The sequence below is a fragment of the Notamacropus eugenii genome, chromosome 1 (genome assembly GCF_028372415.1).
Source record: "Notamacropus eugenii isolate mMacEug1 chromosome 1, mMacEug1.pri_v2, whole genome shotgun sequence".
In the NCBI taxonomy this organism is placed as follows: domain Eukaryota; kingdom Metazoa; phylum Chordata; class Mammalia; order Diprotodontia; family Macropodidae; genus Notamacropus; species Notamacropus eugenii.
In genome coordinates, this window is record NC_092872.1 from 229,522,099 (window position 1) to 229,538,076 (window position 15,978).

Consider the following 15,978-nt stretch of genomic DNA (forward strand, 5'->3'; position numbering starts at 1 on the left):
AGCACAGTGCTTTACACACAGTAAGTGCTTAATAAATGCTTGCTGACTCAATGACTGACTGCTGTAGAGCATTTTTCAGGGCTCCAAATGGCATGTAAATTGGAAAAAACTAATTTTAATAATCGTAGTCCCTCATACTGGACTAGCATTCAGAACTTCCTGAAGACCTCATCCTATTCGATCCTCACAACAACACAGTTGTCATGAATACAGTGCTGTTACCCTCACTCAGGCCGGAGAAGTTGCGTCTTGACCAAAGTCCCACAGCAAATTAGTGGCAAAGATGAGACTAGAGCCCAGATCTGCTTCTTTCATACCATACCGTGCACGGAGTGACCTGGATGCGCCTCTGGATCTCGGAGGCTGCTGTGTTAATATCTTCCAATTTGATCAACTTAAAGCTGGATGTTTCTTGGCAGGGCCTGCTTTTGGGTGGTATGACTGGGGGCTCTTCTCCATGGGCCAACACCTTCAACTTCCATGTCTTAGCATTCCCTTGAAGACCATCCTCGTCTACATACTCCTTTAATGGCTCCAGCTGGTTGGATGGCTGACACTGGTCAAGGCTGCTATTTTCCAAGGATTCTTGTTCTTTACTGCAGCCTGCCTGGAAGATGGCAGCTTCAGATTTCTTTTCTTTATCATTGTTCCTAGAAGGAGAAAGAAGAGGAAGAAAGAAGAGTTTGGTTACCCAAGAAGATACTCCTTATGGGGACCCAATTAGTCTGAATTTCTTAGTAAGATGCCATTTGTCAAAGGCATGCCCAGGCTCTTCCATCCTGAAAAAAAAACCTTCCTTGGATCTCATAATCCTCTCAAATTATTCTGTGTGATATCTCTTCCCTTTCATAGACAAAATCCACTAAAAAAAAAAAATCTGTCCACTCCTTTATTTCCCCTTGTCATCTGACTTCCTACCACAACATTTGATTTAAATTTCTCTTTCCAAAGGCATCAGTGGTCTTTTATTTGTCAAATATAGTGACCTTTTCTAAGGGCAGGTAGGTGGCACAGTGGATAGAAGGGGGCAGAGCGTGATTAGAGATAGGAAGACTCGAGTTCAAATTTTACTTCTGACTCTTACTAGCTATATGACCCATGGCAAGTCATTTAACCGTGTTTGCCTCATTTTCCTCATCGTAAAAATAAGTTGGAGAAGGAAATGGCAAACTACTCTAATATCTTGGTCAAGAAAATCCCAAAAGGGGTTACAAAGAGTTGGATACAACTGAAAAATGACTAAACAACACCAACAAATGTTACCTTTTCTCAGTCATCGTCTCTCTTGACCTCTTTGTACCAGCTTACACTTTAGACTACCCTTTCCTGCTGTATACTCTCTTATCTCTGGGTTTTCATGACAGTGCTCTTCACTGGTTTTTGTCCTATTTACCCGGCCTCTCTTCTCATTTTTCTTTTCTGGACCATCAACTTTACCCCACTACTGAGATGTAGGTGTCCTCCAAGGCTCTAGTTTGGACCCTCTTTCTCTCTATATTCCCTCACTTGGTCATCTCCTTAGTTCCCATGGGTTCATTCTTGCCTCTATGCGTTTGACTCCTAAATCTCTGTATTCAGCCCGACTGTCTCCTTGGAGATACAGTACCACCAACTGCCTACTGGATAATTCCAATTGGATATTCTATAGGGAGCATGTCAAACTCAACATACTCAAAACTGAACTTATAACTCTCTCCTACTCAACCTTTCTTTTTTTCCCACCTTAAAAAAATTTTTAATGTGTTATTTCAGTGCTCTGCAATGTAATTAATTTTATATGATTTGGTATTGAGGTTATAAGATTTCGACATATATTCCTTTATCCTTCATCACTGAAACCACACATCACATGGGATATCAAGTCAATCTTTGCTGAATAGTCCATTTGTCCATATCTAGTTTTGATTATGTCCCAAAAGTTTCCTTTTCTAAAAAAAAAAAATCAGAGTTCACCAATTTTCCTCTCTGGAGGTAGATAGCATTTTTTCATCATGGGTCCTTTGGAATAGTCTTAGACCATTGTATTGATCAGAGTAGTCAAGTCTTTCACAGTTGATCATCGTCACAACATTGCTGTTACTATACACAATGATCTCCTGGTTCTTCTTACTTCACTTTGCATCAGTTCACATAGGTCTTTTTTAAAATATAATTTTATTTTTTCCTCAATTACTATTCTATACTCCCCTAATTTGGTTATAGTATCACTCTTTATGTCTAAATCATGTACTCATTTTGACTTTATCCTGGTATAAAGTGTGAGATATTGATCCATACCTAATTTCTGCCATACTGTTTTCCAGTTTTCCCAGCAGTTTTTGTCAAATGGTGAGTTCTTGTCCTAAAACTTTAATCTTTGGATTTATCAAATACTAAAATACTGTGGTCATTTACTACTATGTATTGTCTGCCTTATCTATTCCATTGATCCACCACCCTTTCTAACCAAGTACCAGATTATTTTGATGATTATCACTTCATAACACAGCCATCTGGTACAGCTAGAGCACTTTCCTTCACATTTCTTTCATCAATTCCTTTAATATTTCTGGGCTTCTATTTTTCCAGATGAATTTTGTTACTATTTTTTTAGCTCTATAAAATATTTTTGGTAGTTTGATTGGTATGGCACTGAATAAGTAGATTAACTTACATAGAATTATCATTTTTATTATATTGGCCTGCCCCTCAGCAATTATTATTCTTCCAATTCCAATTTAGATCTGACTTTACTTATGTGAAAAATGTTTTATAATTGTGTTCATATAGTTCCTGGGTTTGTCTTGGCATGTAGACTTCCAAGCATTTTATTGCTTTAGATAACATTTCTAGTAATATTGAATAATAGTGGTGAATGGGCATCCTTGCTTCACTCTTAATCTTATTGGAAAGGTTTCTAGCTTATCTTCATTACAGATAATGTTTGCTGATAATAGATACTAACTGTCATTTTAAGGAGTTCAAATAGGTCTTGCCATATTTTTCTTAAACCACCCCCCTCATGATTTCTTAGAAAAAAATAGTACTCCATCACAATCATATGTCATACCTTATTCAGTCATTCCCCAGTTGATGAGCATTCCCTCAATTTCTGATTCTTTGCCACCACAAAAAGAGTTGGTATAAATATTTTTGTACATATACTCTTTTTCCTTTTTGGGAGGTGGGAGGGAGGGAGGGCGATGCTGTCTTTGGAATACAGAACTGGTATGCATAGTTTTATAGTCCTTTGAGTATAGTTCCAAATTGTTCTCCATAACTGTTAGTCCAGTTCACTACTCCAACAAGAATTCATTAGCGTATTTTTCTCTCCTCCCCTCCAGCATTTGTCACTTCTGGTATGTGTTAAGTGGTACCTCAGAGTTGTTTTAATTTTCATTTCTCTAATCAATAGCGATTTAGAGCATTTAGATTATAGATATCTTTGATTTCTTTTTCTGGAAACTGCCTGTTTACATACTTTGACCATTTATTAATTGTGGTATGGCTTTTATTTTTATAAATTTGACTCAATTCTATAATCAGCATATATTTGAGAAATGAAATTTTTATCAGAGAAACTTGCCATAAAAATTTTGACATTGCTTCATTGTATGTGGCACGTTTTAACAAAATGTACTTTCCCTCGTTATCGCTTTAATTAGGGTCTGCTTTTGCTTTGTCTGAGATCTTGATTGCTAGCCCTGCCTTTTTCACTTCAGCTGAAGCATATTAGATTATGCTCCAGTCCTTTATTATAACCCTATGTGTGTTTTTCTCTTCCATGTGTGTTTCTGATAAACCTCATATTGTTGGATTCTGGTTTCTAATCCATTCTGCTGCTTTCATTTTATGGGTGATCTCATCCCATTCACATTCCCAGTTATGATTACTGAGTATTTCCCTCCAGTCCATTGATTCTATTTCTTCTCTCTTGTTTTATCCTGAACCTCCTCAAAAGTCTATTTTGCTTTTAACCACTTCCTCCCTTAATCTTCCCTCCCCCATATCTCTTATCCCCTTCCCCTCCTGTATCTCTTATTCTCTTCCCCTCCTGTTTACCTGTTGGGTAAGTTAGATTTCTATACACAACTGAGTGCGTATGTATATATGTATGTGTATGCATATATACATGTGTATATCCATATATGTGTGTATGTACATAGATGTGTGTATATACATATATATGGAGAGAGAGATTCTCTTCTATTTGAATCAATTCCAATGAGATTGAAGTTCAAGCATTGCCCACCCATTTTCTCCTCCACTCTAAAAGTTTTTCCTTGTGTGCTTCTTTTATGTGAGAAAATTTGCCCTATTCTATCTCTCCTTTTTCTCTTCTCCCTGTGCATCCCCTTTTTTAACCCTTTCATTTGCGGGGTTGGGAGGAGATCATTTCAACATAATTGACTCACACTCATGCCATCTGTTTATATAAACTCCTTTTAATTGCCCTCATAATTATAAAGTTTTTAGGAATTACAGTTATCATCTTCCCACATAGGAATGTAAACACTTTACTTCCACTGACTTTTTTTACAATTACTCTTTCCTGTTTACCTTTTTATGCTTCTTTTGAATCTTCTATTTGAACTTAAAATTTCTTTTTAGCTGTGGTCTTTTCATAAGGAATGCTTGAAAGTCCTCTCATTAAATATGCATCTTTTCCCATGAAGACTTATACTCAGTTTTTCTGGGTAGGTTATTCATGGTTATAATCCTAGATCCTCTGCCTCCAGGAATATCATACTCCAAGCCCTTGGCTCCTTTAAAGTGGAAGCTGCTAAATCTTGTGTGATCCTGACTGTGGCTTCATAATATTTTAATTCTTTCTTTCTGGCTCTTTGAAGTATTTTTCCCTTTGACCTGGGAGTTCTGAAATTTAGCTACAATATTCCTCAGAGTTTTCATTTTTGGATGTCAGGAGGTGATTGGTAGATTCTTTCAATTTCTATTTTACCCTCTGGATCAAAGATAACAGGGCATAATTTCTTGAAACATGTAAAGGCTTTTCTTGAATCATAGCTTTCAGGTAGTCCAATAATTTTTAAATATCTCCCCTCAATCTGTTTTCCAGGGAAGTTGTTTTTCTGATAAGATATTCCATATTTTATTCTGTTTTTTCATTCTTTTGACTTCGAATGTTTTTGATGTTTTCTGGAGTCATTGGCTTTCACTTGCCCAATTACAATTTTTGAGGAATTATTTTCTTCAGTGACTTTTTGTAACTCTTTTTCCATTTAGTCAATTCTGCTTTTTAAAGAGTTTTTTTCTTCAGTGAATTTTTGTGTCTCTTTTACCATTAGGTCAATTCTGTTTTTTAAGGTGATTTTTCCTCAGTACTTTTTGTGCCTCTTTTACTAAGTTGTAAATTCTCTTTTCATAATTTTCTTGAATCACTCATTTCTTTCCCCAAATTTTCCTCTACCACTCTTTCATTTTTCCAGGAATTCTTGTTGGGCTTGGATCCAATTAACATTTTTCTTTGAGTCTTTATTTGGGTAGCTGTTTTCACATTGTAATCTTTTTCTGAGTTTATGTCTTGGTCTTTCCTGCCATTATAGTAGCTTTTTATTGTCATTTGACAATACTGACTTTTATTTTTGTGGTTTGCTCAGTTTTCAATCCTATTTCTTGACTTTGAACTTTATGCAAAAGTTGGACTCTGCTCACATGGAGATGGGGAGGTCCTGTCCCAAACTTCAAAATTTTTCATATTGCTATCTTCACAGGTAGTTCTGGGAGTTTGCACGTTTTTGATGCTTCCAAGGAAGTGTGATACAAGGAGAGGTATGGTCATTGCTCTCCTGTGCTTTGGTGCTTACCCAGGAAGGTTCCTTGCTTCCTTGCAGCCACAAGTACTAGTGTTCCAAGTCTTTGCCTTGGAACTGCAACCCTGCTCCCTTGTGACTGACGAGAAGCACTGTTCTCTACCCTGGAACTGTGACCCAGAACTGCAAGCTGGCAATAGAGCTGCCAATCAGCAATAGCTGCACCCAATGCCAGCAAAACATCCCATGTAATTTTTTTCTGATAGCTGTCTGGCCCTCTTGCCATCTCTGGACAAAGAGCTTCCAAAACCAATTCTGTTGCTGCTGCAGCCTCTGTTGCTATCCTCTCCCATGTGTGCTCAGGAAAGACCTCTACCCCTCTCCTACAGACTACCTACGTTTTCTTACATCAGAAATATGTCTCACTCTGACCTTCTGCTGACTTTGCTACCCCAAAATTTGATTTGAAGTATTATTTTAAAGTTGCATGGAGGGGAATATTGGGAGAGTTCAGCTGGTTCCCAGCTTATACTCTGCCATGTTGACTCTACCCCACTCCCATTTTTCTTTCAAATATTCTAGTTTCTATTGAGGGTATCACCATTCTTCCAGTCACACAGATCTGAAATCTCTGTGTGCTCTTCCATGCTTCTCTCTCTCTCATCTCCTGTATCCATTAAGTTGCCCATTCTTCTCATTTCTGCCCCCTCAACATCTCTCACATCCTTCTCTCCATTCACTTAACCACTATCCTCATTTATGTCTTTGTTACCTCTTATTATAATATCTTTCTAATTGGTTTCTCTGCTTCCCTTCTCTCCCCATCCAATTCATCCACTGCACAATTGCTGAGTGATTTTCCAAAAAGTACAGTTCTGGACATGTCATTTCCTGGGCTCAAAAAACTCCAGTAATTTCTTATTAACTCCGGGTTAAAATACAAACTCCTTTGTTTGTTGCTCAGACAGAGCCTTCTGCTCCTAGCTCCAGCTAACTTTTTCATATGTATTACACAAAACACTCTTATGGAAACTCTACATTCCAATAAACTGAATTGCTAATTGTCCCTCACATATGGCATTGCCTGTCCCTTATACCTGGAACACTCTCACTCCTCACTTCTGTCTCTCAGGATGACTAGTTTTCTTCAAAGTTCATCTCAAGCACTCTGTCCTCCATTAGGCCTTCCTGATCCCCCAAGGGGCTGGTGCCTTCCCAATTGCCTTGTATTTACTTTGTGTATATTTTGAATTTATATATGTTTGCAATAGAACAGAATCACAAACAGGCATAGTTTTAGTTTTTGTCTTTGTATTTCTTATGTTAGGACATAACTATATTAGCTTGTTTACAAAGCAATGTACTTTAGAAAGTGGTTTCTACTCCAAGGACCTTTTTAAAATCAAATGAAATAATATTTGGAAAGGACTTTGCACAGTGTCTGGCACATAGTAGGTTCTTAATAAATGCTTATATTGGGAAGCAGAACAAGATGATAGAGTAAAAGGAAGTAGCAATGTTGAGCTCCCCTCCAAAAATGTCTCCAAACAGACATAGAAAATTCACCGGATCCCAATGGGGAAATCCAGAAAAGGTCACAGGGAGTCATTTGTTCAGCCCAGATCAGGGAGGTTTGTGGATACAGAGGACAGGTCTGGTAAGGAGCACTTCAGAATCCAGGGAGAAACTGTGCACCATGGTCAGAAAAGGTCTCAGATCCTAATCAGGGCATCCCTAGGTATGTACTGAGTCATTTTGACAGGAGCAGTTGAAAACTGGCAACCAACCAATCCCAAGTGGAAGGTCCAAGGCAAAATGAATACAAAGTGGTCCCCAGGTAGGAAGCAATGTATGGAAAAAGCAGGAAGTTCAGCATTAGTGTGGCTCAGACCTCAAGTGTAAGGCAGGGTTTCATTTTCAACCTCTAGTCCAGCCTGAATGGGAATATCCAGCACAGGAATCCCAGGGGAGCCTATGATTCTATCACCCTAAGGCAACAGAGCTTTTTAGTTGGCTGATAGGGTTTCAGTCCAGCAACAGGTCAAGAAGTTAGAGCTCAGATAAAGGTGTGTGTGAAGGGTAGCAATCAAACATTGCCTTGGATCAGACCACTTTGGGAGCACTGAAAACTTGTAGATCTTCAGACTGTTCCTGAAATCCTGGAATAACACAGTACCCTAAGAAAGCAGCAATAGGGTCAGCCCAGACCTGTTCTCCAGAAGTGCTGTAGAACCCAACCCTGATGTTAAGTTTGAAATCAAGAAGGCTAGAAGAATGAGCAAACAAACAAATGTACAAAATGAGCTATTATGGTGGCAGGGATGTTCGAAAACACAAATGCAGAGGAGAATGACTGCAAAACATCTACAAGCAAAGCCTCATATAAAAACACAGTTTGTATGCAAACTCAAGTAGAATTCTTGAAATAAATCAAATTAAAAATAAAGATTAAAAAATTTTTTTTTTTACAAATTGAGAGTTCTTGAAAAAAACAGAAAAGAAATGAGTGTTATGGAAGAAAGAATTGGAAAGGGAATTAACAGTTTGGACTAAGATGTACAAAATCATGCCCAAGCAAATAAACTCCCTGAAAATTAGAATAGGCCAAAAAGAAGTCAATGACTCCATGTGATAACAAGAAATATTAAAAGTTAAAAGGCTGAAAAAATAAAAGTAAGTCATTTAATAGCAAGAACAACTGACTTGGAAAACAGATTGAGGAGAAAAAAATTAAGAATCATTGGACTATATGAATTCCATGACCAAAAATAAAGAGACTACGTATCATATTGCAAGAAATTTCAAAAGAAAACTGTCCAAATTTCTTACACTTGTGTGTTTGTCCTTAGTTCTCGAAGATGACCAAATCCAGAGCTTCAAGGTCCAAGGAAAAGTACTACAAGCAACCAAAAAGAAATAATTCAAATACTGAGGAGCCACGGTCAGGATCACAAATGATTGTACAAGCCACCACTACAAAGGAGCAGAGAACTTGTAATATAATATTCCAGAAAGGAAAGAATATGGGTTTATAGCTAAGAATAACTTACCCAGCAAAACTGAGTACAATGCTATGGGGGAATAAATGCAGTGGAAGACTTCCAAGCATTCCTAATGAAAAGACCATAGCTGTGGAGAAACTTTGAAGGGGAAGTGCAAGATAGAAGAGAAACATAAAAAGCTAAACACGAATGAACAATGATAAAGAATTAAACAAAGACAAACCGCTTACATTCAAAGACAGGGCAATGATACATGTGTCCTCTCTGATCACTATCATCATCTGAGTTCTTAGAGGCAGTCCAGTTAAATAAGATTTGAGAGTGGTTCTGTTATGTCTTAATTTTAAGAAAAGAATGGAAAGAAAAAGAAAGAAGAATACCCTGGGGGTGGGGGGAGAAAGGTAAAGAAAGGTTTGGGGAAAATTATCTCACATCGAGGTGCACAGATAGACATCTATGCAACCAAGGAGGAGGAGGTGGGAGGGGAATGGCCAGCACTTGAATCTCATTCTCATCTGAACTGATCAAAAGAAGAAAAAATACACATACATGCACAACTGGGTACAGAAATACATTTCTCTCAAGAGGAAATAGAAGGGAAAGGGGAAAGGAGGAAGAGGAAATTAGAGGGAGGGTAAATTAAGGGAATGATCAGTTCTAAGCAAACACATTCTAAAGATGTACACAAATACTTATAGCTCTTTTTGAGGTGGCAAAGAATCAGAATCCAAGGGGGAGCCCATAAATTGAGGAATAGATGAAAAGTTGAGATATATATAAGGATTACTATTGTGCTGAATTCTTATCCTTTATAATTATCTTATCATTATTATAAATTAGTAATATACATTCTCATGGAATTTTCATTCATAAATCTTATGAATTTATACTGAATGTAAACTTATATAAATATACATTCTTATGCTGACCAGAATTCCAGAGAACTAATGGTGAAACATGTTACCAGTTGGATTTTCTACAGTCCCATGCCCCATACACACCAGGAACTACCTCTTAAGTTAGTCAGTCAACAAGCATTTATTAACTTCCTACTAAAGGTACAGACAGGCATGTGCTAAGCTTTGGTATGCAAACAAAGATTAAAAACAAAAACCAGACCCTACTCTCAAGGAGTCTCAAGTCTAATGGGTGGGAATTCCATTAGATTTACTTAGATCTATAAAGGAAAGGATCCTGGGCTGTGGAGCAGGGACAACCTGGGTTCTTTCCCCAGTTCCATTATCATCTGTAGTCTCTTTTTTTTTGGTCACCTGTTGTGACCCCTCTTAGGTCATGTCTCTTAATCTCTTAAGAATACTAGAAATGCAAATATGCCCTTCAAATTCAAAGCCCAGGGAAGCATCTTTGCTGAGCAATTTTGAAATATAAGGGAAGGAACGTAGCCAAGGGAAGATTATTGATCTCCTATTCCTCTTTCCAGAAGAGTTGCCATTGTAAAATCAGTTCAGAGTCCACCATACTCTTCCCAGATCCAAGACACCAGGCTTAGCTCATTTCATTCTTTAGCATCTCTCTTCAGAAAGAGAGAAGGCACTGGCATTCATTTATCAGTTCTTTGTTTGGATATATGTCTTAGGTCGCCATCTAACAGCTACCTAGAATTCATCAGTATCATTGAATTTGGTTTCAGTTTCCTTAAGTGTAAAATAAAATCATATCTCAAGTGCCTCCCAGCCCTCACATTACAGGTTATAAGGTTCTTAAGCGGAGGTGGAATCTTATTTCTTGTGCCCCCAGGGCACCTAGACCAGAGCTTTATGGCCAGCTTTAATCAGTCCTTTAATCTATGCCCAGCCCTTTAATCAGGTACAATTAGAAACTAATCCTCAAATGGTTTTTTTCAGCTGGAGTATTATTTGGAATCATAATTAGCATTATCATTCAAGATCAGTTGAGGAACTACTATTTCAGACTCATGCAAACACAGAAAAACTTTTCCTTTGCCAATGAAAACTCTAGCTCCCAACACCACAACTGCTGCCACCATCATCTTTCTCTGTATCTCTATCTCTGTCTCTGTCTGTCTCTGTGTCTCTGTGTCTCTCTCCCTCCTTCCTTGCCTCCCCTCCCTCTCTTATTTTTCCCCCTAATGGAAATTTCCCATACTCCAAGATCAGTCTATCAGTCCATCAACAAACATTCATTAAGTTCCAGGTAGTGTACTAAGTGCAGGGGATATGAAGAGAGAATAAATTATGGTCCCTGACCTCCAGGAGCTCTCGTGTTCTAACATTCTAGTGAGGAGGCACAAATAAGCAAACTATGTACATGCAAGTTATATACACATACATGTACACATGCACAATACATATATACTGCACACAAATAATATGCAGATATATAAACATATGTGCATATACACACAAACATATGGATGAGGTATGTATATGTATACACACACATAAACATATACATGCATACACATATACACATATGTACATACATACGCAGTCACTCAGGTCATAGGGAGCCCTCAGGGAGCTGATTCAGAGGCATGTTAGAACTGACTGTTAAATTTTCAGTGTGAGCATTTACACCTCAGTCTCAGATTTACAAATCAGGGATTGATTGATTGTTTTGTTGATTGTCTAGACTTAAGAAAATGTTAGTAATGCAGAATAAACTGATAAGTCTATGCAAGCATTCTTTTCTTCCAGAGCCCAGGAGCTACACATTTATCAGCCCACTCCTGTTTGCTCTATCTGCTTGAGCTCAGCCAGTGAGCAGGAGGAGGCTCAAGGTATAAAGTTATCACCAGAGTAGATGCCTAGCAACTGGAGGCTAACAACTGCTACTACCACCACCACCACCACTACCACTACTACTACTACTACCACTACTACCACTACTACTACCACTACTACTACTACTGGCATTTGTATAATACTTTAAGGTTTGCAAAGTGCTTTACATTCATGATCTCATCTGAGTCTCATAACAGCCCTGAGGAGGCTTAACTATTCCAAGAACTAGGAGTGTTTACAAAGACAGCCTTCTAGAAGCACCTTATTGACTTGTTCCACTGACACGCAGCATTGCTGTGGTCTGGGTCACTGCGGGGTTTGGGGTTCCAGTGGAGAGGCTGTTGTAAGGACCCCGAGTGATTTGCTAATTTTGTTGTTCAGTTGTGTCTGACTCTCCATGATCTCATTTGGGTCTTTTTCTTGCCCAAAGACATTAGACTGCTTTGCAATTTCCTTCTCCAGCTCATTTTACAAATGAGGAAACTGAGGCAAACAGGATTTGCCCAGATAAGTATCTGAGGCCAGATTTGAGCTCAGAAAATGAGTCTTCCTGACTTCAGGCCAAGTACTCTATCTACTGTGCCACCTAGCTGCCCTATTTACTAATAACATAGGATAATAAAGTCCAAGTCAGGAAGATCTGAATTTAAATCCTACATCCAGGATTTGAACAAGTAATGACCTCTTGGAGCCTCAGTTTTATTATCCATAAAAATGGAGATAAAATCTGTAGTCACTATGGTCTAGGGTTTTTGTTAGGTTTGACTGAGATAGTACACATAAAACCCTTGGCAAACCTTACATCACTACATGATGTCAGCTGTCAATGTTATATTTTTGTTCCCCAACTGAGCACATGTGGGGCTTCCTGAATTAGGAGGAGCCAGTGGGGGGAAGCTACTTGGCGTTGTTACAGGTGTTGGTTAAAGCGAGTCACACAGCTTAACCTGGAGTTATTAAACTATTACTTAAATCACGTCGATCACACACCAAATTGCATTTGCAGATGAATGAAATGATTCTTTCATTTCAGGAAAAGGCAGGGGATAGCTAGCCTTCATTCCTCTCCCAGCTCCCATTCTGGCTTTCCAGACTTTACGATACCAAGTATTTTCCATCCATCCATCGCTCTTTCAGTTTTCTTTTTATATATTGTCTTTCTCTCATTAGAATATAAGCTCCATGAGGACTGTCTTAGTAGGACAGTCTCCTACACATAATAAATGCTTAATCAATGCTCTCTAATGCTCCCTTTTGTGCCCTTCCCACCCACCCAGCGAGTCTTCAGGGGTCACTTAGTTTGGTTAGTTAGACATATCTGTGCACAAGAAGAGGTAATCAGGTGTGATTCAAGAAGCTTACCTCTTGGAAATCAGCTCCTCAGCATAGCTGCAAAAACAACACAATGAGATCAGGAAGGCATTGTGAGACAGGTTGCAGGATCTGGGGGCAAAAAGATTGCTTACCCCTCCCTTACAGAAAAGCTTTGACTTGCAAAACTGCACAATAATGTCATTTTCATTATTACACTTGACCGCAATTTTGGATTCTTTTTTTCTCCCGTGTGTACTTGACTGAGAAGTTTTAATATTCTAACCCACAAAGCCCTATGGAAAACAGAACTCTTGACATTTTTCCCATCTGAGTAAGGTCGAAGATTACCTAACAGGACAGTATTGTGGACAAAGGACTGGACTTGGAATCATGAAGCCTTGGTTGCTAGCTATGCCACATGCTAGCTGTGTGAGATCGGCCAAATCTCTGAACCTCTTCAAACCTCAGTTTCTTCATCTGTAAAATAGGCATAATAGTATTTATGCAAGCTACCCCACAGAAGTATCCTAAAGACCAAACTAGGTAAGGTAGGGTAAGTATTGCAATCATGAGAGCTCTCTATATTTGTCATGAGAACCAAGTGAAACCCTGTTAAGCTTTAAACTGTAACTGATGTTGGAGGTTTTAAGAAATCTCATTCTATACACACATGTGAATTTAAAGGAGATTTAATAATAATCCTTCTAGGGTTGGACCAGCTACTAAGTAAGGTGTCACAGATATCCTTAATCCAGTCCAGTCTACCTATCTCGTGATGATCTAATTTTTACAAATGCATTGCCTTAAACTGTATTAAAGTATGCATTAACTTGCCTGATGAAAAATCTGAGACAGGATGTAGATACCAGAAATTCTCATCCCCAAAATAATTATACAATTCTGCTTTTATAAAATGGAGCATCAAAGTGAAGAAGATTTGGTTTCAAAACCTCTAACATTTACTTGCTATGAGACCTCCCAGTACCTCCTCTACTACCTACTTTACTGAACTGTTGCGGGGCACAAATAAAATTGTTGTTGTTGATGTTTTGTCCTTCATTCATGAAGAAGACCAAGACATCAGGAGGTGATGCCATGACATGCAAGTAAATGGGATTTCAGTGAGCTAGGGCTGTGCAAAGTCACCAGCCTCACTTTCTCCCCTGGAGGCATCTGGGTCCACTTGCAAGATATAGATCAGGACAGCTAGAGATGGCCCAGGTTGAAGTGGAGAAACTTGGCCTTTTTAAGCTAAGGTCTAACAGGTCTTAGTTTAACTGAAGCAACATCCATTCAGTGATAAGGCTGAGAACTGAGAAGAAGCCTTTAGCTAGGCAAAAAAAAAAAAAATCGATCTGAGAGGGAGAGATCCCCAGGTTCTGGCCAAAGCAGAAACAATTGCTATTTACATTCATTCTGAGCCGATCAGGGCCCAAACAATGACCATTAGTGCAAACTTTAAAACTCCATAAAAGAGCTGATTGGAGTGTTTATAGACCCCAGAATTGCCAAGCTGGAAGGGACTTCTGAGGCTATCTAGTCCAAAGGGTGACCAAGAATTCCTTCTGTGCACACACCATCCTCGGCAAGTGCTCATCCAATCCGTGCTTGAATTTCTGTAGTGAAGAACTCCCAGCTGGTGAAATGTATTTCCTTCCTTCACTGATATTGACCTTGCCCGGGAAAAGCCTAGGAAGCTTGTAGAGTTTTGAGGTGTACAAACCAATTTTTTCACAATTCTGTGAGGCAGGTAGTGTTACTATTATTATCAATTTACAAATGAGGAAACTGAGACCCCCCCCCCCCCAAGATATTAAAATGACTTAGGCAAGGTCACACTGTAAGTGATAAAGCCTACATAAGGATCTAGGCCTCAATAGTCTATGCTCTAACCCAAGAAAGAGCTAATTGTGACAAAACTGATATGTGGTAGTAATAAGGAAGGAACAGAATTACTCTCCCAAGCTCATGGGCAACCAAGAAAAATGATTGAAGTCACTATGTCCCCAATGCTCTTTGTTTCTAATATGGTTTTTCTATGACTTCAGTTACAATATTCTTCTGCCCAGAAAAGCCACAGAGAGTCCAGAATCAAGCCTGAATGACCTCCATAAAGTATTTTGGGCACCCCCAAATGCCAGGCCATTAACAGTCTCCTAAGATGGCAGTTCGTATCCATCACCCTCCCTTCAGAATAATATATATACATATATATGTAAATGACTCCACAAGCAAATGGCCCATCACCCTTTTGCCAAGATTGTAGAGCTTAGGTGAAATTCACTAGGAATTTGGGTCCTTCTCCTCCCTCTTCATCCCCACCCCATCTCATGCCCTCTCCCTTTACACACCCAGCTCCCTCCCCTGGCAAGAGCAAGGTAAAAGATCAGTAGAAGGGAAGAGAAGGATAAGTAAAATGCATTACCTAAACAATACAACAGCCACATAGACAAAGAGTTGAAGCAGAATCTTAGCCACAGCAGTATAAGGAGGCAACCAGGGTGACTGGATTTCTGGGTAGTCAGTTCCCCTGGGTCTAGGTCTGCTCCTAGCTGGGGGACGATCCATGAGTCCCTAAAGGAAGTCAGGGGTGGGCAGGGGGCAGGCACAGCTCTAGTTCTAACTTAGATCGCAGAGTTCTCCAACCTTGGCCAGAAAAGATCATATTCTTCTTCACCACCAAAGTGAGCCCCAGGAGATCGGTCCAGTGGTTCCTTCAAGAAAAACAAGCGGGCCACAAAATTCATAGTTGTAGGTGCCTCACCCTTCTCCCCACTCAGCCTCAGTCCCCTGTCCTTTGTGAGAGCTTTCCGGGGAGCCAACTGACCTCCAGCATATGCCCCCGGTGACTCTGGGAGCATTTGTGACCTATTTAAAGAGCTTACCTCACAGGCCCAGTCTGTCCCGTCAATTTGAGGGCTCTGCGGGATTAGCAGTTCCCAGAGAGTCAGGGCTTTAGGTGTTTATAGCTTAACCACCTAAGAATTAGAAGCCTGTTAGCAGAGAGGGGAAATAAGGGGAATTTTTCATGTGAAAATGACAAAGAAGGACGCAGAACATCCTCAAAGAATGGTAGGCTTTCATAGAATTTCAAGCTGAAAGGGAGCTCAGAGATTATATAATTCCCCTCTCCCTTGGTATGATTTA

General features: G+C 39.2%; 1 protein-coding gene across 2 annotated transcripts in view; it reads right to left on the minus strand.

The window, feature by feature from the left end:
* The window catches only part of LOC140517115 (L-threonine ammonia-lyase-like), a 37,943-nt gene extending 22,529 nt beyond the window's left edge, over positions 1-15,414 (minus strand). The window contains exons 1-3 of one of the 2 annotated variants that reach the window (XM_072628025.1): positions 15,257-15,414; positions 12,880-12,906; positions 323-650 (exon numbers count right to left, since the gene is read on the minus strand). In XM_072628025.1, the coding sequence (XP_072484126.1) occupies positions 323-650; positions 12,880-12,906; positions 15,257-15,399 (498 nt within the window). In that variant the 5' untranslated portion in view covers positions 15,400-15,414. Of the gene's footprint in view, positions 1-322; positions 651-1,263; positions 1,643-12,879; positions 12,907-15,256 lie in introns of those variants that run through there. The other variant, XM_072628024.1, reaches the window with a different exon arrangement.
* Between the last annotated feature and the right edge of the window lie 564 nt (positions 15,415-15,978).